This window comes from Rhinichthys klamathensis, unplaced genomic scaffold (genome assembly GCF_029890125.1).
Source record: "Rhinichthys klamathensis goyatoka isolate OS25496 unplaced genomic scaffold, OSU_Roscu_1.1 h1tg000036l_1, whole genome shotgun sequence".
NCBI classification, from domain to species: domain Eukaryota; kingdom Metazoa; phylum Chordata; class Actinopteri; order Cypriniformes; family Leuciscidae; genus Rhinichthys; species Rhinichthys klamathensis.
In genome coordinates, this window is record NW_026606584.1 from 10,710,478 (window position 1) to 10,738,183 (window position 27,706).

The following is a 27,706-nucleotide window of genomic DNA, read 5'->3' on the forward strand; positions in this document are numbered from 1 at the left end:
CATAATACTTCCACACTCAAACTCCAGCACACACACTTGTATCTAATTTCTGTGCGAGTGAGTTTGCTGCGCTATAAGAAAAATAGCATCTGTGCAATGCAGAGAAAAGGTCTGTCAGACTCTGTTTTTAGCAACACTTGGGATGACTTGACACGGTGAATGCCATTGGCAAGAGCCAGTTCGCTTCTCCCTTTCCCACTACCAACAAATAGGTTACACAGGGGTGGTTTGTCCACAGAAATGGCTATGAAATGTGCCATATTTTTAGTTGCTAAGGGCAAAGATTCAAATTGAATCTTACACATTGTTCTCTCCACCCATTATGTCCTATAATTATTATTATTATTTTTTCATTTGGGTTAGCCAGTCTACAACTTTTCTATAACCCTCACAGGTTCCTCTTTTACTTTTTTGGCTCAAATGTGCTGCTGTGCAAAGTGTGTTCCAACTAATTCTATCAAATCCTTATTATAAGTAAAACTTAAGACTCTCAAAGTGCTAATGTAGAACTTTACGGTAGCGGTGGGCAGCAGTGATCAGCACATGCCTCGGTGTCTGACATGTACCGTGACCCGCTGTGTCTGCTGCTCTTTACATCATTACATTGCACCACATGTGTACAATGCCAATTTTTGCTGGGGTGAACCCATTGCAGATGGAGTATTTCAAAGTGATAATTCACTCAAAAAAGAAAATTCTGTCATAAGAAGATATTTTGAAGAATGTAGGTAACCAAAGAGTTTTGGTGACCATTGACTTCCATATATATATATATATATACATATATATATATATATACAGTATATATATAGTTAGATAGTTCTCCCTTTAGAAGAAGATAGAGGATAGAGAACTATCCCTTTAAGAATTACAAAAAAAAAAAAAAAATTATGTTAAACTTAAGCAGTCTTTAGGAGCCCTACTCTGGTTTAGGAAGTTGTAATGCTTTGTGTTATCTACAAGACCCATTCATGATAATCCGGTCTTTGAATCCGGTCTTTTTTGGAAAACATACGTATATTACAAATGGAAAACATTGTTTAGGAGAAAGGGTACTTGTGAATAAGCACATAAGATGATACAAGAATTTAAGTAATGCTCTCTGAGCTGTGTTGTGCAAGTATTATCATATCAGTGAATAATGTATGCTGTTAAAGGGTCCAAAAAAAGCAAATAACATCGGGCTTAAAATAGTAGTTTCTTAATGAAATATGGAAGGTTTGTGTTTGTGTGTTTAGCCTTTTTTTTTTCTCGCTCAGTATTAATGTGTCAAATGTTTTCACTAAAGTTAAATATGAGAACTTAATTTTTAAATCACATGGGGCTTTAGGTTAAATTGAAGTAGGACTGTAATCCAAAAACTCATTTTGAGAAGTGTAATCCAGACACATCACTGCTGTTTTATTTCTCGTAACTTCATTGTCTCTTTCGATATAAGAGGATTAAACTACCAAATATTTGGGGGGCCACTTGGAAACTTTACATACTACACAATTTGCATGATAAACAATTTGGCATAAAACCTATCAACATTTTTCAGGGTATTATCGGACTGTTTTGAATGTGCATCTTAGCTCTTTGCCATTGTCCCAAATCTTTGAAGCACAATTACCTGAATGAAAAAAAAGAAAAACAAAAGTCTGTTTATTTACTTGAGAGCACATGCTATCGTACCCTACTCTTATTTATTTTCATTGTTTTAGAACAAGGATGCACCAATATTACATTTTCTGTCAATATGATTGTCATGTTACGCTGGTCAAATAGCACGACGAAGGAGGAGATATACTCAAATACGTTTTATTAAAAAAAACTCAGAAAACAGGAATACACAGGAGAAAACAAAAACTAGACTTCAACGTGAACGAGAACCGACAAAGGAACAGAATGAAACACAGGGCTTAAATACATACAGGGATAATTAATGTAACCAGGGACACATGCGAACACAATCAAAAACCATGGAGACAAACTAGAGAGTAATGAGCAACGAAGCAGACTATCAATGAAAGAGAACACAGGCAAACGGGAACAGGGAAAACCAAACTACAGGTAAAACACAAACAAACTAAAGACATAGAAATATTACATTCGAATTCTGTACTTCTAAGTAAATTAAAAATAAACCCTAAACTAGTGAACAAGTGAATTTGGACATCATAGCATTATAATGTACAATTAAATAAAAAAGTTGCAGGTATAGGTATACATGATTAAAACCATAGAACTCCACATACTGTGAGTATGGTTACTGACTATGAGCATGCTCACATTAACATAATCAGTTTTCTATTTGGTGACTCCAATAAATTAATTCAGCCACACACACACACACACGTATATATATATATATATATACTCTAGATTTTTTAGAGGTCAGACTTCGGGCATCTATGCTTGTTATCAGAGGATAAGAGGGAGATTATTGCTGTTTACATTACTGTTTACTTTTTATATCTATCTAAATGTGGATCTGATATAAAATTGCAGATTAGAATAAATACAAATGAGGGACTTCACTTACTAGCAGAAGACCCCCAAGCCTTGGAGTTCTAGGAGTCAGATTTGGGTTAGGTTATATAGATTTGGGCCATCAGGTAGTTAGTCCTTTTGGAGCAGGCCCATGTCCAAACAGTTAGAAGGAGGAAGACAGAAAGCCATCAGAGCCAGCTAGGGTCGAGAGTCTACCCCCTGACTTTGACCCAACCTGGATACAATAAGTTAACCCTCTATGGCATGGTGTTGCCCTCAGGCAACAAACTACCTTTTTGGACCTCACACCGCCCCTTTAATTTTTTTAATATATATATATATATATATATATATATATATATTTTTTTTTTTTAAATATATATAATATCACCTGACATGTCTGTTTAATGAAATGAGGGGCTAAAGTGGGTGTAACCTTTTGTTTCGGGGTGGAGCAGTCCTTTAATGAAGCAAAGCCACATGGTACACAGTGCCACCAATTAGTAAGATAAATATCACTTTTTAACATGTTTAATTAAAATAACTTTATATAAAATATATGAATGTGCATCAGTATGTAAATAAGTATGTTTGACTGTTTAAAGATTTAAGGGCACCGTCTTAAAGTACCTGGCGACCTGATAGAAAAACATGGCTTTAGTGGGGTTTTAAAGATGAAAGAGACATTGTGATTGGCTGGAAAAGGGGATGAATGCGTGACAAAATTCAACTACTAATTACAGATACATATTTTGTGAATGAGTGAAGTATCTGAATGAGTCTTCCTGGCAGAACTAACACGAAGCTAGTATTTCCATAATAAATGGTTTTCCTGTTGTTGGAGCAGTTTAAAGGGTTAGTTCACCCAAACATGAAAAATCTGTCAGTAATTACTCTCCCTCATGCTGTTCCAACCCCGTAAGACTTTCGTTCATTTTCGGAACACAAATTAAGATATTTTTGATTAAATCTGAGAGCTGGATCACTCCTCCATAGGCTTCTAATGGATTTAAACTTGCCGGCCCAGAAAAGTTATTAAAGACATCGTTAAAATAGTCCAAGTGACTACAGTGGCTCAATCTTAAGTTTATCAAGCGACGAGAATACTTTTTGTGCGCAAAAAAACAAGCAAAAATAACGACTATTCAGCTGTTCATTTCCTTCTCTGTGGGCCTCGAGTGAGTTCACGTAGTGTAACAGCGCAGCACTTCTGTGTTGCATGTCACACGTAGGCTCACTATTGACCGACGCTGGTCATGTGTGTGATGCGTGTGACGTGCAACACAGAAGCGCTGCGCTGTTACACTACGTGAACTCACTAACCAAAAAGTATTCTCGTCGCTAATTACTGACAGAATTTTCATTTTTGGGTGAACTATCCCTTTAAACTTTATTCATTCTTACAGGACATATTTGTGTGTTCAAAAACAACTATGGAGCACAACTATATTGTTGGAAATATTGATTTCTGAAGCCTCTTTAATTTACTCATTTGCTACAAATTATCTTCTTTAAGGGACTTTTCTCAGCAAATATTGATTTGCGAATAATTATGATTAGGGCTGTCAAACGATTAATCGCATCCAAAATAAAAGTTTGTGTTTACATAATATATGTGTGTCTACTGTGTATAATTATTTTTAATACATAAATACCCACACATGCATGTGTATTTAAGAAATATTTGCATGTACACTCACCGGCCACTTTATTAGGTACACCTGTCCAACTGCTCGTTAACACTTAATTTCTAAGCAGCCAATCACATGGCGGCAACTCAGTGCATTTAGGCATGTAGACATGGTCAAGACAATCTCCTGCAGTTCAAACCGAGCATCAGTATGGGGAAGAAAGTTGATTTGAGTGACTTTGAACGTGGCATGATTGTTGGTGCCAGAAGGGCTGGTCTGAGTATTTCAGAAACTGCTAATCTACTGGGATTTTCACGCACAACCATCTCTAGGGTTTACAGAGAATGGTCCGAAAAAGAAAAAACATCCAGTGAGCGGCAGTTCTGTGGGCGGAAATGCCTTGTTGATGCCAGAGGTCAGAGGAGAATGGCCAGACTGGTTCGAGCTGATAGAAGGGCAACAGTGACTGAAATAACCACTCGTTACAACCGAGGTATGCAGCAAAGCATTTGTGAAGCCACAACACGCACAACCTTGAGGCGGATGGGCTACAACAGCAGAAGACTCCACCGGGTACCACTCATCTCCACTACAAATAGGAAAAAGAGGCTACAATTTGCAAGAGCTCACCAAAATTGAACAGTTGAAGACTGGAAAAATGTTGCCTGGTCTGATGAGTCTCGATTTCTGTTGAGACATTCAGATGTTAGAGTCAGAATTGGGCGTAAACAGAATGAGAACATGGAACCATCATGCCTTGTTACCACTGTGCAGGCTGGTGGTGGTGGTGTAATGGTGTGGGGGATGTTTTCCTGGCACACTTTAGGCCCCTTAGTGCCAATTGGGCATCGTTTAAATGCCACGGCCTACCTGAGCATTGTTTCTGACCATGTCCATCCCTTTATGGCCACCATGTACCCATCCTCTGATGGCTACTTCCACCATGTCACAAAGCTCTAATCATTTCAAATTGGTTTCTTGAACATGACAATGAGTTCACTGTACTAAAATGGCCTCCACAGTCACCAGATCTCAACCCAATAGAGCATCTTTGGGATGTGGTGGAACGGGAGATTCGCATCATGGATGTGCAGCCGACAAATCTGCGGCAACTGTGTGATGCCATCATGTCAATATGGACCAAACTCCCTGAGGAATGCTTCCAGCACCTTTTTGAATCTATGCCACGAAGAATTGAGGCAGTTCTGAAGGCAAAAGGGGGTCCAACCCGTTACTAGCATGGGGTACCTAATAAAGTGGCCGGTGAGTGTATATACTCTATATAGACTGAATGTAGCCTATATATAATGTATATTTTATATAAATATAATCATTTTATATATAAATAACATACTTTTCTTAAATATAAACATGTGCGCATTTATATACAAAATAATTATACACAGTACACACACATATATTATGTAAACACAAACTTTTATTTTGGATGCGATTAATCGTGATTAATCATTTGACCGCCCTAATTATGATTAATGCACACATAATCGGATCAATTTTATTTATTAGTCAGCAAGTCATGTAATGTAACATACTGGCAGAAGAAGCAGCAGAAAGCCTCACTCCTCGCTGTAACTGTGACACTTGAGCGTTTTCCAAGAATCTTAATGCGACTGTGTTGCGTCTCTGCTGTTTCATGCAGCTGCCTTCATCAATCACTTCATATCCCATTACACCTTTTTTGCCCTTCCATAGAGTGCAGAGAATTCTGAACACCATACTGGTCAAAGGTCATTCTCCTTATGCGGGCCGCTGGGGGAAAGATTTGTGGTTGGACTTATTATAGCTCAAACAATGCTGTGAATTCTGTCATCACATGGCCAACAACCATGGCTTGCATACAGCGGAGACCAAATAAGCTATTATGTCTGGCTGACGGAGGAAAGTGACAGCTGTACACATTGTCTTTTATTGTGCCACATGTGATTAGGGCAGTTAATTCTGAACGATTTAGGATCGCAGGATTTTGTTTAATACGATATAGGACAGTATGATCTCTTGACTCAACCAAAAGACCCCGTTTATATCTGGTGCCAAAAAAACACACATCTAAAGTCCAGTTCAAACAGGTAATCGACTAAAATAATTAAGAATTCAGTTTGAAGGGTTCTTGGTTAGTTTTTCTTTCTTCCGCGAAAATCTTCTTTTTTCTCTCTCTCTTTTTTCAGTCAATACAATGAAAGTCCAGTGTCTTTGGCATTCCACTGACGAAAACAGTTGAAACATTCTTTTAAATATCATCTTTTGTACTGCACAGGAGGCAGAAAGTCAAACAGGTTCAGAACGACATGAGAGTTTGTAAATATAAAGCATGTAAACTTTTAAATGAATCAAATAAAAGTAATATGTGATGCACCCTTCCCCACAGCATTATTAAGGTCTGGGACCTGTGAAAATGGCTTGTTTATCTTGCGTAACATGCTGCCGGATTCCTTTATCATACAGTAGTCCACCCAGCCTGAACCATGTCCTGATTATACTGGCACTCTTTCAGATTTCAAAAAGAATGAGGTTTGTGGTTATGCAGGAGTGACCGTCACCTTGTGTGGATCAGATTCGCATCCTCTATTGTAAGTTTAAATATGCTGCACACAGTAATCCAGTCATGGTTTAATAGACCTTATGTTCCAGAGAAACAAGTGCAGCAGACATCCTTAGAATGTTGTGTTCGAACTTCCGTTTTTTGCGTTAGCTCTCTATATTTCTATGGCATGGCTGTCGAAGAGTAATTAGCTGGCGAAGTGGATTTACTTATTGTAGAGTTAATAAAAATATCATTAGGATTGTAATGTTTAACGCGGATGTCATAACAAATGTCAGTAGACCGTGAAGATTTTAAAGCAAGTGATTCATTCCTTCATTCCATACCTTCATGCTGTGGAAATACAAACCAGAACACAGAAGTCAACGAGTGCAGTGCTGAAAAGGGGCGGGGCTACATAATGTCTATAGCTTATGCTTAGAAATAATAGCAACATAGATTGCTGAAAGAACTGCAGTACTTGCATATAGTCATGTTAAAACTAAACTAAGTATGGGACAGATGCCCTCTCTGTTCGCATTACTATTGAGAAAGAGTTTTGTTCTAGAAGAGAACATGCTATAATGGCCATTACTTTTCCATTGGGGTAATGTGGGAATGGAGTTCACCTAAGGGGCACTGCGGATGTGATGGGGAGCTGTTTATGTCCTGACAAACTCCTCGTTAATTAGAAGGTTGAAGGAACGGTCTTTGGCAGGAGCGTATACCACTAAAAGTGGGGAGGACTCATTATAAACTGTATCAGCCTGGCTCATGAATATTAATTGGGTGACGTAACGTTCGCCCAGCGGTCTGATTTACTTAAAGACAGGAACATGGGGTTAGCCATAGATTACTATTTACCACTTTGGTTGTCGTGCAGTCCACTGCCAAAATTTGCAAAGACTTATGATTGGTGTTAAAGTTGACATTTCGTTTTTCTTTGCCCATCAGTCAAGCAAAATAAGTTTTATTAAAAAAATCTGTATAATGATGATTTCCCAAAAGGGTGGGCAAATTATTAGGGGGTTTTTTTTGTTGCTTTTTTAAAAAGTTTTTATCTTCTGACACATTTTTGAAATCCTTATATCTTAATTTCCTTTGGATAATTTACATTACCGTTCATAAGTTTGCACACTGTAAGTCTTTGATTTCTTATGCTCATTATGGTTGCATTTATTTGATAAAAATACAGTAAAAACAGGTTAACAGTTTAAACAATTTAAAATAACTGTTTTTTTTTTTTCAGAATTCTTTGATGAATAGAAAGTTTTTATTTTAGTTTTTATAGTATTTATTTGAAATATATATATATATATATATATATATATATATATATACAGTCTTTGCTTTCCCACTTGATCAATTTAATGTGTTTTTGCTGTGATCAATTTAAAATGTTACTTTAAATTGCCCCCTTACTGATCCCAAACTTTTGTAATGTGTGTATTTATTTGTCATTTAATATTGGTCACTTTTTATTTGGCATTTTTTTATTTTTTTACTTAACTGTCCTCTTGCTTTTTTGTGTGTGCCAACTAAAACTCGCATCTCTTTTTGTGTTCCAGTTTAATGCAAACTCGACACACATTTTTCAAATTCCTACATTTTAATTTCCTTCGACTAATCTGTGCTTTCATTTTTCAGAATTGATTTCTGTTATGTCGATAAGCCTCAGATAAAACATGGCTGAATTTCCTATTTGCATTTGCCATACATGCAAGTTGGAGGTTTATGGAAAAATTAGGGCAAATCAAACTTCAGTTTAATTCGTGACAATCTCATTTGGCTCCTTATGTTCTTGCTGGGCTTGAGTGAGACACGAAACTCCAAGCAGTGGTCGGAATTAAGCTGACTAAAAGCTGTCATGTGTTTAAGATGCATGTCATATGTTCATTTTCCATCTTTAAAACAGGGTCAATCGTCAGCCTGTCACTGGAAATGATATGTCATATTATTGAGTTCAGTTCCCATTGGCATGCGACCCAGAGATTACTGTATTAAGGCATCTGTAAAGTTTGTGACATGTCCCTTAAGTACAGCTAAGAGGATATGCATCTAATTCTTGTACAAAATGCAACTTATGTTTCAGTTAGAGACATTTACACAGTTTCTAGGTGGTAAGTGGCTTAAAGTGCTGTTTTTACATTGTCTACTATGCTGTCTAGCCAACGATTATCATAAGGCAGGATTATCTGTTGGTGATGAAATGAATGGAAGCACTTGAAAGTGTTGGAAACACTGGCATGTCTTTCCTCCAAAACGAGAGGACGTTGAGTAGCGGTTGAGGATCTTTCCTCCAGAAACAGAGGGCGACTTTGAGAAGCTGCTGACAAACAACTTTCAGATGAATTTTATTTTCTCTTAATGTTTTTGTTCTGTTTTCTTTTTCCCCATCAGATATTTTCCCTGCTTACTTACTTTTTTATTATTTGTTTTACATTATTTCTGTCTCTCTCCCTCTACATTTGGCTGGTCATCAGCTAACTGACTACCGGCTGTTATGTCAGACTCCCTACATAAGTCTCTCTGTGGAAACCTGACAGGAAACCCACAAATGAGAATCTTAACGTTCCCGTGGAAACCACAGGCATATGCTGCTTACTTTGACAAAAGGTTGTGCAGGCAGTTCACAGACTTAATCTTTTGTTGTTAGTCCTGTCCATTCCGCCCATGCAAAGTTTTCGAATAAAATATCTTCTGTTCTTCCCTGAATGTTTTTAGAACTTTGCTCGTACTTTTAAGAAAATCTATGTGACCTCCTTACGAATGGCTGTTTTATATTTACATACTGTATGTCCCTTAAAGTTAACTGGCATTTTTTTAAATCTGATAACAATTTTCAGTTTAATTTTATTTCTCTGAATGTAAACTTAATGCAGTCAAAGACACATCACAGTCTATAACAGGGGTTAATGCCAAAAAATCCCAAATATGATGATCCTTATGTGAGGGACCTCCTATTCTTAAATATTAAAGCATATATATATATATATATATATATATATATACACTCACCGGCCACTTTATTAGGTACACCTGTCCAACTGCTCGTTAACACTTAATTTCTAAGCAGCCAATCACATGGCGGCAACTCAGTGCATTTAGGCATGTAGACATGGTCAAGACAATCTCCTGCAGTTCAAACCGAGCATCAGTATGGGGAAGAAAGTTGATTTGAGTGACTTTGAACGTGGCATGATTGTTGGTGCCAGAAGGGCTGGTCTGAGTATTTCAGAAACTGCTAATCTACTGGGATTTTCACGCACAACCATCTCTAGGGTTTACAGAGAATGGTCCGAAAAAGAAAAAACATCCAGTGAGCGGCAGTTCTGTGGGCGGAAATGCCTTGTTGATGCCAGAGGTCAGAGGAGAATGGCCAGACTGGTTCGAGCTGATAGAAGGGCAACAGTGACTGAAATAACCACTCGTTACAACCGAGGTATGCAGCAAAGCATTTGTGAAGCCACAACACGCACAACCTTGAGGCGGATGGGCTACAACAGCAGAAGACTCCACCGGGTACCACTCATCTCCACTACAAATAGGAAAAAGAGGCTACAATTTGCAAGAGCTCACCAAAATTGAACAGTTGAAGACTGGAAAAATGTTGCCTGGTCTGATGAGTCTCGATTTCTGTTGAGACATTCAGATGTTAGAGTCAGAATTTGGCGTAAACAGAATGAGAACATGGAACCATCATGCCTTGTTACCACTGTGCAGGCTGGTGGTGGTGGTGTAATGGTGTGGGGGATGTTTTCCTGGCACACTTTAGGCCCCTTAGTGCCAATTGGGCATCGTTTAAATGCCACGGCCTACCTGAGCATTGTTTCTGACCATGTCCATCCCTTTATGGCCACCATGTACCCATCCTCTGATGGCTACTTCCACCATGTCACAAAGCTCTAATCATTTCAAATTGGTTTCTTGAACATGACAATGAGTTCACTGTACTAAAATGGCCTCCACAGTCACCAGATCTCAACCCAATAGAGCATCTTTGGGATGTGGTGGAACGGGAGATTCGCATCATGGATGTGCAGCCGACAAATCTGCGGCAACTGTGTGATGCCATCATGTCAATATGGACCAAAGTCCCTGAGGAATGCTTCCAGCACCTTGTTGAATCTATGCCACGAAGAATTGAGGCAGTTCTGAAGGCAAAAGGGGGTCCAACCCGTTACTAGCATGGGGTACCTAATAAAGTGGCCGGTGAGTGTATATACAGTATATATATATATATACAGTATATATATATATATATATACCTATTTGCACCTATTTGCCTGTATATTGTGATATACATTTTTAATCATGACATTCTGTTAGCATAATTATGTCATTGTACTAAAGCCAAAATAATTTGGCTTAAATTTTAAAGTGTGATGCACATCCCTAAACTAAATGCATATTTCTTTTAATCAAATATATTTTGTACAAAATGAATTTTTTTAGTGCTCTAAGATAACTCAAAATTGCTTTGTTTTGCCTTTGCACAGCATATTTCTATGTAGATATATGCCAGTGGTTTTGAAATCAACATCCAAAGTCTGAAAACTAAGAACATATTAGTACAGTACCACTAGCATATGCACCCTCCATAAACAGTGTTGTTTCGCAAGTCCCAATGCAAATTCTGAGCAAATCAGAGACCATGTACCCAGTATATTTTGGCACCCATTTGGGTTATGTGTCCTTGTGTTGTCCTCACATGATCCTTTAGCCCCTCTTTAACTACCATGTGACCTGTTTGCCTTGACTTACAGTACGTAGCAAATTTCCTCCACTTGGTACAGTACAAACCCCTCGTTCTCATCCAGCTTACATTCCTCTTTTATTTTCTACCAATGGACCTCAACCGTCATCATTTTCGGACTGATGTTTCACGTTTCATCTCAGTCTCTATACTTTCACTGAAACCTCCATTTTGTCTTTTGCACTTTGTACAGAAGCCCTATGGTTCTGGACTCGAACATCTTTTTGAAACATGTCCACCTGCAGATTTACAAGATCCATCCCTGCATGTGAATTAAATATACATGCCTACACTATGAGTTTCCATTTGCCTCTCTAAATCAAAATGATTCTCATTTACATCCCTGCTAGTTTTCATTTGAGATGTAATTTTTCAGAGCTCTCACTTTTCACTAGAAGTGCAGAAATTGTTCATCCTTTTTATTGAAGAACACACTGCTGGGATTGTGGATTCGAGGGCATCACCTCTCCATTTTACTTGTTCCATTTTGCTCCCGCACCATAGTTTAATCCCGCTTTTATGTCTCTAAATTTTAAAACTCTATTTTCTGTCCCTCTTGAATTCCTCTCAGATCTCCACAAACCAGCATTGTCTGCTCCTCTGTGCTTCGAGAAGGACATCTCCAAAAAACCTCAAAGCCAGAGTGGCGTTTTCAGCCAAACGAAGCCATAAATCAGGCGGTTGTATATTATAGCTAATTAAGAGCAGGACTAAACCTCATAAGTGCTGCGGATGCTAGAGAGAATACGGACGGATAATTACAGATAAAATAATGCATTTAGGACGTCTCTCTGCCGTAGCACATTTTGAGAGCTTCTCCACAAAGATAAACCATTTGAAATGTCACATTTGTAATTATACCATTTTATTCTTCTAGGCCATGTGAAGGATTATAGATTTATGTCTTTTTTATTTAATTATTATTATTTATTTTTTTTTAGTTTAGTAATTTTAGTCTCTTTTAAATACTACTATAATTTTGTGCGTCATCAACCAGCACATTTTTGTTTATTTTGTTTGTGGTCTGATTTTTATATGTATTTTGGGATAGGACAAAGATTTTTGACACTTCCCAGATGAGTTTCATGCCAGTGATACGACTAAACCGGAGATCCTCGCTGCCAAATGCACCCAGCCATTCATTTTGTTTACTGCGGTGTGTTTAAATGCCGGTGCAAAGATGCTTCTGCTAAAACTTCTGCTGTAATTCAAATTCATTGGGGAATTTGCAGCGCAGACAAAAATGTCAATGAATCTAAATATGTACATTATAAAAAGGCACGGATTACAAAAGTGACATTCCACGGAAAGCTCTTCCGGGTTTATGACTATGTCTATGAGAATAGATGCTCATTTGAAACCGTTTCATTGTCAGTTGCTACTGTGTCAGTATCTGTGCCAGATGGACAGAGGTTGGGCCGAGTTCAAACAGAGATATGTATATTGCTAAATTAAATTAATCTTGTCCACTTTCAGCCTCAAATAACTTCTGTGTATTTAAAGGAATACAAAGAAACCTGTTGAATTTGCATAATGACAAGATTATAGTCATTATTGAACTGTATGGATTATAGTTATTATATTACAGCATTAGTTCTAGCTCTCAAACTTTTCAGGCCAAGTTGCTTTGATCAAATAAAAAACTAGAAGTATCAATGTTCCCTTTTGAAGGGTTTTCAAACTGGGGTCTGGGGACCCTGAAGGCACTGAAAAGGGCTTATACTGTAGTAAGTTTAGTAAAAGTTTTAGAAAGTTTAGTAAGTTTTTTTCTTTTCTTCAATATTCTAAAATTTAAGGCTGTCAAATTTCTCTTTCTATAAAGTTTTTCCTTACCGCTGTCACTTTTTATCTTGCTCATTGGCAGTACAGTACAAAAGACAGTACTGCGCCATTTGTAAACAACATGTTGTCTTCATAATATTAATATTAATATTTTCTATATTAATATAATATGTTTAAATAAATACATTTAAAAATATTATATTTGTATAATTGTATATATTATATATTTTTATTTTTATTTTTATATATATAATTACTCACATATGTGACCAAATTTCATGCTAGACCGTAATTATTTAATTATTGTGATTATTGTACCGAAAATTACTGTATTAATTACATAATTATTGACACACCGTTTTATATATATACCGGTATGTATATATATACATATATATATATATATAATTTAACGGAGTGTCAATAATTACGGTAATTAATTATAATTAATGTATATAATTAGTAACACCGTTAAATTATATATATATATATATATATATATATATATATAATTATAGATAATTATAGGTAATTTAATACAGTAATTCTTGGTACAATAATTACGGTAAGCAATTATTTAGTCGTCTAGCATGAAATTTGGTCACACATGTGAGTGATTTACAATGTAGAAAGTATCTTTTGCAGTCCAGTTCATACACATTAATACTACATAGATTTAGGACTTGTCTCATCTGTCTAGAAGTAATTAGAACTGCTTTGCCAGTCTGATTACATTATAAAAGAGCGGGGGGACTCTTAAAGTTAGCATTCATGAAATGTAGCATCTATATGCGTAATTTAAGGTCGGACTGAATAATATCTTGACTTCTTTGTTAATCGCCACTCTTTTTAGCGCAGAGAATACAATTATGTTGCAGGCTGTGTTATAAAGTGAGCATACTGTGTACACAAACACATAATACAGCTGCATAAGCACATGATTGGATTGGAATAAAACCCTTTTTTTACGGGTCACATCTCAAAAATGCACACATAATCGTCCCGTTACTGCAAGTGTATTTCATCTCCGCTCTTATGCTTCACTGGCTTCATCTAAAGCCTGTTTTTCTTTTTTCCTTTTTTTAAAACTCAACCCTTAACAACATTCATGTTCCTGATTACCAATTATACCTCTCATGGTCCCTTCAAATAACTTTAATTACTGATTAGAATTCGGCTCTCACAAAGCCGCTACTTGAGTGTAATTGCTCAATAAAGAGTTGAGTGGAAATGTGTGGTAATAAGTAGGTGTTCCTGCTGCTTGTCTCATTAGCGAGTAAGCACTGCCTTCGCTTCCCGGGCGGCATAAATGGAGCCTCTCTCATTCATGGCACAGGGGCCCCCTGGTTTCTCCATAGCTGAACCAGCAACCGGATAACATGTCCCCAAACTCGCTGACCTCACACCACAGACACCTCACTGAACACACATATACAATGTCCGTATTTGTTTTTCGTAACACTGTGTCACAAGGCAGAGACCTATTTAGCATTAGCTGTGAGCGACTTAAACCTCAGTTGTCAGGCTAATTTTTCCCATTATATGATGTTACGTGTTTTGCTCATGAAGTTGACCTGATGATTCATGGTAGGCACTGCAAGTGTTACTGTTTGTTCTCATTTGTGAGAGGAAAACGACTAAGTGTTAACTCTGTTCCAACACTTGAGGTGCCTTGCCGTATCTGCCAAAATAGACAATTGCCTTACTAACCTGAATGGAACCTCATAAGTGACTACTTAGTAAGAACCCTACTTAGGCATCAACTCTGTGCTACGAACGAATAACGCACTCTAATGAGAGCAAACAAATGGATGAAATAAGTTTTTTATTTATTTAATTAATACCACAGGTAAAATTGTATGCTTATTTGATCAAATATAAAACATTAATATTGTTTTTACAATTATTTTTATAATTACAATTTAATTATTACATATATATATATAAAAAAAAAAAATCTATATTAAAAATGGGATGGCAAAGTCACATTTTCAGCAGGCATTACTCCAGTCTTCAGTGTCACATGATCCTTCAGAAATCATTCTAAAATGGTAAAGTAACATTTGGTGCTCAAGTAACGTTTCTTATTATTATCAATGATGAAAACAGTTTAATATTTTTTTGGAAAAACATTAATAATTTTTCCCCAGAAATATTTGGACTTAAAAGAACATCATTTATTTGAAATAGAACTGTTAAAGCTTTACTCTTGACTTTTGATAGTAAATTACTAAAAAATATGAATTACTATAAAAAACCTTACTGACTATTACTATAACCTTACTAAAAATTTCGAACAGTAGTATAGTATGCATTTCTCTTATCCACCATTTTTCTTTTCACCAAGCATGTCGTTTCTCTGTGAAAGATATATGTAATTTTGCCTTATAATGTGGCCAAAACAAATAATTAATTTAGCTTTTATATCAACCTTCACATTTGGAAGGCTGCATCTCCTATGAAGGCAGCTCACTTGATATTGGAAAAAACAAAGCTGTTATTAATATTATTAGGTCATCTCCATCATGTTTATTTTGAGTTAAAATGACTGTCGTTGAGAGGTTATAGACTGTTGGCATTAAAAAAGGGTTAGTCTAACTGGTCATTATTTACTTAGTAATTTACTGTACATTTTTTGGACCTTCACACTTTTTCTAAAAGTCTTGTTTTCGCATGACTGAAGTTGTACAAATTCATACAGATTTGTCTCTTTTTTTACCAAAATGTAAAATAGTTACATTTTCTCATAAGATCGGGCTGGTAATATGGTCTTTATGTCTGTTCTTAGCCACGTTTTGTTAACTTCCTAACTTCCTCTTTCAGTTTGCTCTGTAGTTCAAGGTACTGTCCCATACCTCCCTCTCTTGGTCTCTCTTTGCCCAGTTCTTCCAGACCTCCTCAATAAATCATGCCATCTTTGAAACATTTACATCTCTCGTGTTGCCCTGAATTGAGAAATCCAAAAATCATTGGATGTCAGAGAGACATAAGGTATTAAGGAACTTGAGATAATAATTTCATGTCAACTTGCAACTTACAAGTGACTTTAGGATGTAAGCTAAGGCAGAGAAAAGTACAAATAGAGATCACCGGAGGAGGAGAAAGGGGGAAGTAGGACGCTCGAGTTTCCACAGAGGTCACAAGGTTATTACAGTTCACGTAAAGTCCTCTTGTGCCTTTGGGGAATGTTTGATGCCATGTTCACAGCGATTTTATGTTGTACGAGAATTAGGCATGTGACATATTCTGTCTGCATTCACATTTGAGGATTTTAGTCTTTTCAAGACCATAGTTAATTCATTCGGCAAGTAGACTTGGATAAACACAATTTCTGACATCAATTAGATCCAAACGACAGATCCAAATGACAACAATAATGTAAAAATAAACTAGAATAAAAATACATCCAAAGACTCATGATAAAGCAGTGTATTCCTAATGCCTCTAAAATGCTGTAATTTGGAAAGCTCACTTGTGGATTGGTACTTAGACGGTCAAATGATTCAGTCCTAAATTGGACGGCGAGCGCAGCCAAATCAGAATATAATTTGGCAAGCAGATTTTGATCCTGCCTGAAACATGCATTGGAACCCAATCCCTGGATTAGCTGTGGACTTTACAACTCTGCGATTGGCTTATTGCCACACACTTGGCTGAACAAATGTCCCATCTAACTTGTTTTGAGCACAGTACTTACATTTTCAATCTGTACAAACACCTACTTACGGCTTAGACCATCTTAGTTAACCAAATAGTTGCTGTTAAATGTATTAATCTATCAGTGACAATATGGTAAGTGTGTGTAAGCCTCCCTTCCTTTCAATTTCTACACACTCTAACACTTTTAAGTACTTACACTGGTCGGCATTTTGTAAGAAGGCTGTATATATAAACAAAATGTAGTTAATCATCATGTTATGTGAAAGTATTATATTCCTTAAAGCTTTCATCTGGCGCCTTGTGACATTTAGGTGTGTCGGATTTATGTCAGCTTGATCTATCAGATTTTACAAAAGTTTTCCACCCACTCCGACCTTTTGTGGATTGATTCATCCCTGAGGCAGAGAGTTTATCATAGTACTTATGGTGTCTTGCCTTTAAACATGTTTGATTGATTGTATGTTTTCTTGCTGTCTCTCATTTTTTATATATTTTATTTAACAGGGGACTATCCTCCTCCTCCTCCTCTATCTGCCATTGACATCAGTGGGCTCCCGTCCCCTTCCAGCTTCCCACCTCCTCCGGCCATGGATGAGACCTCCTTCGGCTTTCAGGTGAGATTTGTTAATCCGGTCATCACAATATACAGTACACCCAAAATGGCAAATGACCTCCAGTAGAGTTCAAAGTCCACTGTGTAAAACTCTTTTTATTTAAAAAATGATATTAACAGCATGAATGAAAATTTGAATTTCTTATGAACAGGATTTATTATTTGATAATGTACTTGTATATTCAGTGAATATTCAGTATTTTGAATATTCAGTATTTGGAATGTCCCCCTTTTTATTTAATTATATCATGCACCCAAGCTGGCATGAACTGCACAGGCTTTTCAAAACAAACATGATTTGTGAGTGTTCCAAATCATGTGCTTCAGTGGAAGCAAAGAAATCTGACCTTTTGTTCAAAGTTCACACATTTGCTTTTTTAATTAGTGACCTGATCACTAACATTAATTGGTTGACCTGACATTTGTTTTGTGTTTTTATTATTATTTTATTTGTTTGTTTGTTTGCTGTTGTCAGAATCTAAGCACTTTCCAGTTTTAAATCAGATTTCGAATCCCTGATTTTCAAAGTGATCTTCGATTTCTGAACCCTAATATAAATTCAGGACACTTGCTTGGTCTGTGTCCCTTGTGGTCATTTTATTTTCTACTTAAAATTAGAAAGGACAAACTGTTTGTGGTTTTGCTAATATTTGATTCGAGATTGTGAGGGCCCTAAACGGCATTTTTCAACTCACTCTGTCTTCTGTATAGGACTCTCCCAGTCACGTGACCCTTAGCCGCGTGTCAGCCATTTTGACGGAATACATCCGTCGGCTACTCGTAGATCCATTGCCGTGGGTAATATATATTATTAGTATATTATACTAATAATATAATTATTAGTATATTATTATACTAATATTATAATTATTAGAATAATTAGCCTAAATATTGCAATACTTTGCGCTAAACTACAGTATTGATATAATTGCATGCACAAAATCATGTTGCAAAATATCTCGATACTGAACAGAATCGATTTTTTCCCCCACCACGTCATGTCATCGCACTTAATATTAGCATCATAAAAATAAATATACAAGAGGAAGATAAAGGAATTAGGAATCATTTATCCATATGAAGCACCACAAGTTCTTTTTACAGGCATTAAATGTGTAGAAAAACTTCCTGACATTGAGTTCGGTGGCATTACAGCTAAGTTACCTTATTCACTTCCATCACGCTACACCGGAGCTTCATTAAAAGAAAATGATTTTGCAATCATCACACAAAGGTTGGTCAATGCATTTTTATCACCAAATTATAGTACCTGTAATAATTTTTAAACTGAGTTTACAGGGAAAAACACAAAACAAAATCACCAACAAGATTAAGTGTAGGGTGACCATATCTTGATTACCAAAACACTCGGCCCGGCAAACAGATACTCAAATGATACTCGAAATTTACTCAAAGATGCCTTTTTTAATTAATACATTTAAAGTAGCCTCCTCTGTATGGATAGAAAATTGTTATTTTACAAGACACAAATTCAGATAGGCTTCTCAGAGGTTACGCAACATGTTTTATTATGACAGGTTTCAAAAATAATCAATGAAATATTGATAGAAATAATGTCTCTTCTGTATTAGAAAAATAAATATATAAATGATAAATAACTAAAAGAAATACCTCCAAATTGAACAAAAATAGCTCTCACAAACTTACAAAAACGAACTAACAAAATATATTTATATCTTTAGTTTTCTTCCTCTTTATCCTGTTTTTCTTCCTCATCCTTGTTTGCCCATCTATATTTTGCTGTAGAGCTGATCTTTCCAAGCAATGTTTTGAAAACCAGGACATTTTCATCACTTTATAAAAAACAGCCAGGACGGCCAGGACAGGACGTGAAAACAGGACATGTCCTGGGAAACCCTAATTAAGTGTATCTTTAATTAATTTCTTTAATCTAGTTTGATCCAAGAAAAACGAAATAATAGCCTATGCTTAAATATACTTTTTTATACTTATCACTGACTGTCACTGTAGTATGATAAACTGTCATTGAGACTGTTGTCTCAACCTGTGTTTCTAACGATTTATAAGAAGTGTCAAATAAAATACAAGATCAGCTTTTGGTATTTGAAAACGAAAGAATGTAATGTGATAATAGACTACGCCTAACAAATTAACTGATCTAGGAATGCATGTATGCGTTTTGCCTGTTTATTGCCGCCAACCACTTTTCTCCGTTTTGTTTCTTTTGGGATACGTTATAAAGATATTCCTTTTGTATGATCACGTATCTGATCACATCCAAATGCACAGCATCGCTCGGGCATGATAGGAATATTTCGTGATGAGCTATATTATCACCTGCGGTTTAGCATTTTCTATTCCGTCAAGACAGCTGCTCCAAATGGCGTGACGTCATGTAGGTGTCCCTATAGCCTTATTCCCATCCCCCTTAATAAGTCAATGTAGCCTACCACTATGCAAACACTATGCAAATTAGTCTCGATATTTCTTTAAAATGTTTGGCTGTTGCATATATTTCTTGCAAATTTACATCTCTTATAGAGCAAATACACTGCATGTAAGCCTTACAGTAACACTGTGTATCAGCCCCCATTTTTATCTTAAACACTCTGGCAGTGAAAAGTCGGTCCGAATTGGCCATATGAAATGTGTCCATACATGAACAAATGGTACAGTTGGTAAATAATATTTCAACTTTGGATTAGCAGCTTAGACTCCCCACTGTGATATTTAGCACATCCACGTAAATGACGGAGAAACAATGCTTTAAATTCATTTTTTAACAATATGTTAAGGTGAAACGGAAATCATCAATAAGTAACTGGTGTATAAGCAATTCAGTCTCGTGCAGCCTGCAACTGTAATATGACTGAATTACTGTAAACTATAAATTAATAGTTGCTTACTTAATACCTCATACTTAATGAGGCATTATGTCCATTCAAACTGAGGAGGCACTTGCCCTTTTAGAATTTTGAGGCACAAAGAGTTTGAATGTAACTTCCACAATACAAAAAATAACTTCTTACATTTGATAATTAACTTCCATGATTAATGTATTTACAATTAATGCCCCAAAGCCGTCGCCTTTTGGTGAATTTCGCCGCTTTGAATCCAAAATAGAGAATCTGTGCCGCCAGTGTGGTGTGTTTCTCTAAAGGGCTACAGAGAACAACTTCTTAATCATAAAATGCACTTCCAAATGCAGAGATAAGGTGCAGTTTAACCTTGATGTACCCAAAAGTATAGTTTAAATTAACTTGTCACTATAAAGAATAGGTGGAAGACCGAATCGATGCAGGATTTATGTTCTGGAACAGTAAAGATATTAAAAAAAATATGATCTTGCTCACTTTATAGACATAATTATTTACAGTGAAAACTTAAGTAATGTTTTATATCACTACAAAATGGCATAGAATAGTGTTTAGGTGTGAATTGGGACCAGGGACGTTAAAAACAGCTGTAAATTATGTAGATCAATCCAAAATAAAAAAAAATAAAAAATGTTGAAGATTGGCCAATAGGCTGTCGATTCATTCAATTATAAACTTTTTCCCCACAAAAGCAGTTTATTCAGCATAATACAGCCTCTCCTCCACTGACATCCATTAAAAACAACAACAACAAAAAACTTTTGTGTCCATTTATTTTTCCATGCAAATCAAATATTAAAGTTGTAAACTATTAATTTTTTTTAAGAGAAAATTTTGGCTTATTTCTAGTTATTCATTTCTTAAATGTAGAAAATAAAATGACCTGAAGGTACATGAACCTTGCTTTAATACTTCAGATCCCTTTTCATGCGTGTTAACGACAAACAGACAAAAGGCCAGCCAAGTCTGCATCTCTTTTTGTGGCTGTTTACCAGGCGTGTGCCCTAGTTGTTTATATTTCTCTTTAGTTCATTTGGCACCCGTTTAGAAATGAGCGAGGGCACAGAGAAGGCTGACACCTATTGGTTCACCTCAGTCATTTTCCCCCTTCAGGGAGTCAGTCCCCCGTTAGAACCAAACACTCATTGTCCAGCCATTAAACTACAGCCTCAAAACTGTTTCTGCCTAATATATTCATTGGAATTACTCGTATTGAATTTTTAGTTATTTAACACAAACTTTCTGTATTCCTGTATTCCTTTTGATTCCCAGGGAATCCATGGACTGATAAAAATGTGTACAAAAAACTATTCACATTATTTAGTTTGATGGCCTACTGCTACAATAGTGCAGAATGAGATCATTTTTACTTTTCCGTCATTGTTTTCGCTCCGGCCTGTTGATAATGTGTTCGTGTAGTTGCAATTTGACCAGGTTTGCAGTCACTGATGTGCAACGCGCGAGACGCAGCTGTTTTTGTGTGTGTGTGAGAGACGCTTGTAAAGTCTTCATCAGCTTCTTTCTTTTTTTTTCTTTTTTTTTTTAAAAAGGCCACTTTTTTCTGCTGCTCAAAATGTGACTACAGGCATGTTCTCTGCTCTAATAAAACCCTCCACTGGATCGCTTTCCCACGAATGGTGCTCTGCAAGGGAGGAAGCCTGTCCAGAGGGAATCAGAGCGTTTGTTGATCTTGCTCTATGGAGTCAGCGAACGGCAGACGGTGTTATTGGCGAATAATTAGCCTAGTACAGAAAAGACATCAGACTGTAGAGGCGAGGATCTCGATTCCTCTGTAGAAATGAATGGCATCCTGGAGTCAGTTTATCCGACTTTACATCTCAGATGAGAGGAGATCAGTGGCAGCAGATGGTTTGTGACATAGAAAGGAATCCACAGCAAAGCACATTTTGTAGTATTCAGCACGCCGTTCCCCTGAAGACCTTTAGCCCTTGATTCTGATAACAGTACTTCTGCGTTCATGTGTGTGTGAGTATTTACCGAAAACGAGTGGCAATCCGTTCGACCCACAGCTTTCCCTTATTCCAGTTTTCTACATCTTTCATGAATGAAAAAGGGGATGTTGAATTATTTCTGCATCTAAGCAGAACTAACAAGAGGAAGAGGCCGGAGTACCGCGGTGAACATGAATAATCAAATGATACTTGGCCTAAATTATTTTGTTTCCCGCAACAGAACACGTAGCAACACATGCAGTCTTTATTTAACTTCACTTATCTGTCTCTGTGGTTTTTCATTAAACTCAGCACTTAAATCAGCTTCCTCTCTTCAAACGGTGCTTACCAGAATGCAAAAGGATGGCTTACATAACCGATGGAAGTGCTTCATTAGATCGCTATGCCTTTTCTTTCATAACACTATGTCCTTCTATTGAATTGACTGTCCAGTCCTCCTAATGCGATTTAAGATAATTCACCTAAAACATCTCTCAAAATAGGGGCTGCGTACTTGTGTAAGTGTGCATTTTCCAATGGCTATATGTGCTATTACAGTATTTTTTTTTTCTTTTTTTTTTTTGCAAATCTTTTTGTGGCGTGTCCATGACTCAATCTTGGTTGCTATAGGAACATGCCTAAAATAAATAAAAGTCTTGATCCTTTTATAAATTGCAGCACGCAGTGTAATTAATAATGAAACAATACAGGGAATTGCACTATGGAAATAGCCTCAGAAGTTGTTTTAGATCGCATAATCATAGGGAACTCACTGTGTATTTATCTCCCTTATTTACCTAAACTGTTCTGAAACAGTTCTAAATTTATTCACAACATATTCACGCAACATGAGCTGAAACAGTCGTACAGCATATAATACTTACATTTAATTGCTGCCATATATTTTTTTATGCTATGACTGTAACTTAACTTACTAATTTAGGAGATGTTTGTGTACATTTTCTATCGATTATGGCAGCAGTTATTCCTCATATTTACATTTGGTAGATGCTTTTAATAAGCAAATTCAGGTTTTGTATAGTCCAAGTAAAATATGTGCGATTGCTACTTAGAATTCAGAACGAACCCATAAGACCAGGAATTGAGCCAATAGCATTCAGCATTATATCCATGTTTGTGCCGTTACCTGCTTTGCATAATTTATTTAGTGAATCTAGTGCTAAACAACGCAAACAGCAGGTGCATTTCATTCTTAATGAAATGCACCCCCCACCTCCCGGTCTGTTTAGTCCAAGTTTAAGTTCATCTTAGTTCAGGACCTTGGCATTGATGATGCAAATCTTTGTTTGCCCTTTCCCCTGATTGTTTGGAAAGCTTTTCAGGTCCTGCTCAGCTCCAAGTAGAGGCTTGTTAGGGTTGTAATTGGTTGTGACAGGTAATCCAAACAGATAAGTTTGAGGAAGAGTCAGTCACTGATCCTGGCCTATGAGCTCAGTGCCTCGGGCAATACCCTCTCCTCTCCTCTTCTCTCCTCTCCTCTCCTCTCCTCTCCTCTCCTCTCCTCTCCTCTCCTCTCCTCTCCTCTCCTCTCCTCTCCTCTCCTCTCCTCTCCTCTCCTCTCCCCTTCATTCTGTATGAACAAATTATTATTTTTTTTTTTTAAAGTTCCCCATTTCAATACTACAATTTATATCACGGCCGCAGTGTTGAGCCAAAACTACTCGCAAAAACTATGTCAGTTCAGATAAAGGGCATTATTTATCTAGTGTCATGTAAAGATGATGGAAAAGAAAGAAGAAGCCACAGAGGACAAGAAGAGATATCAGTGTCCTTCAGCCACGAGGGGAGAAGGTTGTTTTGCCCCCTTTGATGAGGAGTGAAAATGCTGTCAAAGTCTGCTCCTCACACCTTTTTTTTTTTTGTCACATGGCTGCCATTCCTCAAATGCCTTTGATAGTTTTGTTCTTTGCTCCCTCTCTGACATAAAGGACAGAAGTCAGTGATTTCAGATGTATTGCTCATCCAAGACTTCGACTTTAGAGTCAATTGTTATACAGCTTTTGCTTTAGAACAGTTGGGAAGACCTTAGTTTGCCTTATATTATATAGTATTAGAAACCAGAGCCAGAGTAATTTGCCAATTTACTAAACAGTTGTGTCACACTGCTCAAGTATAGTGCACTTATTAAATGCATTATAAATTAAACAAAGCATAATCTAGTGAACTTAAGTATTCCAGCAATACAATTTTCATTTAGAAACCCCCCACAAACCATTTTAATTATTACTTTCAAAAAAGAATATATATAGGGTTGAATATGGAGTTGGCCCACCCTTTGCAGCTATAACAGCTTCAACTCTTCTGGGAAGGCTTTCCACAAGGTTTAGGAGTATGTTTATGGTAATTTTTGACCATTCTTCTAGAATCGCATTTGTGAAGTCAGGCACTGATGTTGGATGAGAAGGCCTGGGTCTCTGCTCAAATTCATTAGGGGTGTAACGATATAGAGGGTATGCGCATGACGTCACCGTCGGCCGGAGTGAATGCGGTCACGCCCACAAGTGGCAAAAAGACTGAGCGGCAACATTTGTTTTCAGCGTGAATGCCGTGAAAATCACACAAAACACATCCAAAACGGGAAAGAGCTTTGCGATTGACTGTACAACTAGATTTGACCAGAAATCTGAGGTACTGTATATTTTTACAGACTGCAAAAAGCTACAGAACAGACTATATTCTGCATAATTGGATGTTTTTAAATAAACACTGACAAAAAACTATACAAGTTTTAGGGCTGGACGATATGATGATATACAGTATAACATTAATGTAAGTGATCACTCGGATTTAGACCTATCTATATTGTATTTATATAAAACGTTTACAGGCAAATGTTCTTCATTTATTTCCCCGGCGTCGAAATCAGGCACATATAAACGTCAGGAAACACGATTCCTGGCTGCATGTCAATATCCATGGATCACTGGATCTTTGATAAGTTGTAAGGAACACTATATCGAGTCCAACTTTTAGTTTAAACTGATAATAGTTTGTTTTACTGGCGTTAACGCAGTTTCCCCTATTAACTCCAGTCACGCAGCAGCTCTTCTGCCACTCAGTCCCGCTGAGGGGGGCGTGTTCCGGCGGGGAAGTGACGTTAATGCATTCCCTCTATTCGAACCGAACCGAAAAACCGCGATACAGACCTCACGATTCGAATCGCGATACTCTCATTGCGTACCGAACACGCCCCGCCCCGCCCCGCCCCCTGCTAATCCCGGCCCGGCCCAGCCCAGCCCGGCTCAATAGCTGGGTTTCAGTCACGTGATTATGATGACGCGCGAAATTCAGATGGAGGGCAGGGAGTGAAGAGCGCAATGGACGAGATGGAGGAAAGTCAGTACTGTACTACTTTACACGCTATTACAAGAGAAAGAAGTAAACAAAAAAATCAATGTTGAACGTGATCCTTGCGTTATGAACAGGAGCAATTTTTCAACTGAATTGAAAGATTTTCCTGCCATCGAGGCGGTAGATATCAGCAACTAACGTTACCTCGTCTTACAGACATACTTTGACTTTACAAATTTCGGAAACGTTACACTTTACACAAACATAGCCCCTTAAGTTGTATCGCCTTTGATGAAGTGATCACGGCACACACGGGCATTTTCCCATTCGGCTCCTCCCGACCGCAGACGTAGGTTTACAAGCCGTTTTCCCGGAGTTTTTCGGTCAATTTCTTGCATTTTCCCCCCTTATGAACAACAACTTTTGGCACACGATAAAAACTCCTCGTGGTTTGATCGATATAAGTAACCATAAACGACGCAAAACATAGGCATTTTGAGTTTGTTATAGTGCTTTCTAAATACAGCAAATCACTTCCTGCCCTCCATTTGCATTTCGCGCCATGGCAACGCAGTGGCGTGACGTCATATGAAAACAAGCTATGGACCTCATGTCCTATGTGTACACAACGAATTCAGTTTTGTAGCCTAACCACCATTAACACCAAATAACAAGCTCCGTGTTTTGTTACTTTCGATAATAAGCATGGTGTAATCTTTCAAATTCTGTCTATTTGATCACGAAATTCAAACAATAAATGCCGTTTTGGCGCTCTTTGATTTGCCGTGACAGATCGCTGTAGGCCTAACGTTACTAGGCTCCTCATTTCAAGCAGCAGCGCGGCGCGCGAGTAAACGCGATCATCTCTTCCTCAGTTACAGAATGGACACCTAAAGGTTTGTTGAAAGATACAGTATACTTATTGAAAGGCATCATAACTCGTGTAATCGCTCAGTCAGTGTTTCAGCAGCGGAAAGACGTCAATAAAACAGCATAGCTTGTCACTAGCATATTTACCTCAACAGCCAAGTGATTCAGTGTCCATAACGTTGGTTCCTAAATGAACTCTTGCACTAAATAAATGCACTATGTTAGCTTATATATTATATTTTACTTAACCTGTTAATGATATCTTGATTATTTAATGTATGTTTAAAATATCTTTCATGAAAATGACAACTGTGTAAATTATTATATTTCAATAACAAATTAGAGTAAAAACACAAGTTAATGCAAAAACTGCCTTATGTTCAGTTTACATGTTTTCATACAATGTGTTGTGTGTTGTTTATTATATCTAAAAAAAAAAAATAGCATCTGAATTTAGGTTAAAAGTCTAGGCTACAACCTTTAATGTTATAGTAATGTGCGGCTCCCTAGCTTGTGAAAAGTTTAATTGTAATTTAATTAATTTAAAGACAAAGACAATTTTTTCATTAAACCACTGTTTAAAAAAAACAAACAACAAAAAGCAATTTTAGCTTTCCGAACCGAACCGAGACGTCAAAACCGTGGGAAAACCGAACCGTCAGTTTTGTGTATCGTTACACCCCTAAAATTCATCCCAAAAGTGTTCTGTCGGGGTTAGATCAGGACTCTGTGCAGGCCAATCAAGTTCCTTCACACCAAACTCGCTCATCCATGTCTTTATGGACCTTGCTTTGTGCACTGGTGCGCAGTCATGTTGGAACAGGAAGGGGCCATCTCCAAACTGTTCCCACAAAGTTGGGTGAATGAAATTGTCCAAAATGTCTTGGTATGCTGAAGCATTAAGAGTTAAGCCCAACCCCTGAAAAAAAAACCCCACCATAATCCTCCCTCCACCAAACTTTACACTTGGCACAATGCAGTCCGGCAAGTACCGTTCTCCTGGCAACCGCGAAACCCAGACTCATCCATCGGATTGCCAGACAGAGAAGCGTGATTCGTCACTCCAGAGAACACGTCTCCACTGCTCCAGAGTCCAGTGGCGGAGAGCTTTAAACCACTGCATCCGACGCTTTGCATTGCACTTGGTGATGCTTGGATGCAGCTGCTCGGCCATGGGAACCCATTCCATGAAGCTCCCTACGCACTGTTCTTGAGCTAATCTGAAGCCCACCCGAAGTTTGGAGGTCTGTAGCTATTGAGT

General features: G+C 37.3%; 1 protein-coding gene across 2 annotated transcripts in view; it reads left to right on the forward strand.

Annotated features, from left to right (window-relative positions):
* The window catches only part of lpp (LIM domain containing preferred translocation partner in lipoma), a 235,255-nt gene that overhangs the window by 100,419 nt on the left and 107,130 nt on the right, over positions 1-27,706 (forward strand). For both annotated transcript variants that reach the window (XM_056246335.1, XM_056246334.1), the window contains one exon: positions 17,345-17,454. In XM_056246335.1, coding sequence (XP_056102310.1) covers positions 17,345-17,454 — 110 coding nt within the window. The remainder of the gene's footprint in view (positions 1-17,344; positions 17,455-27,706) is intronic.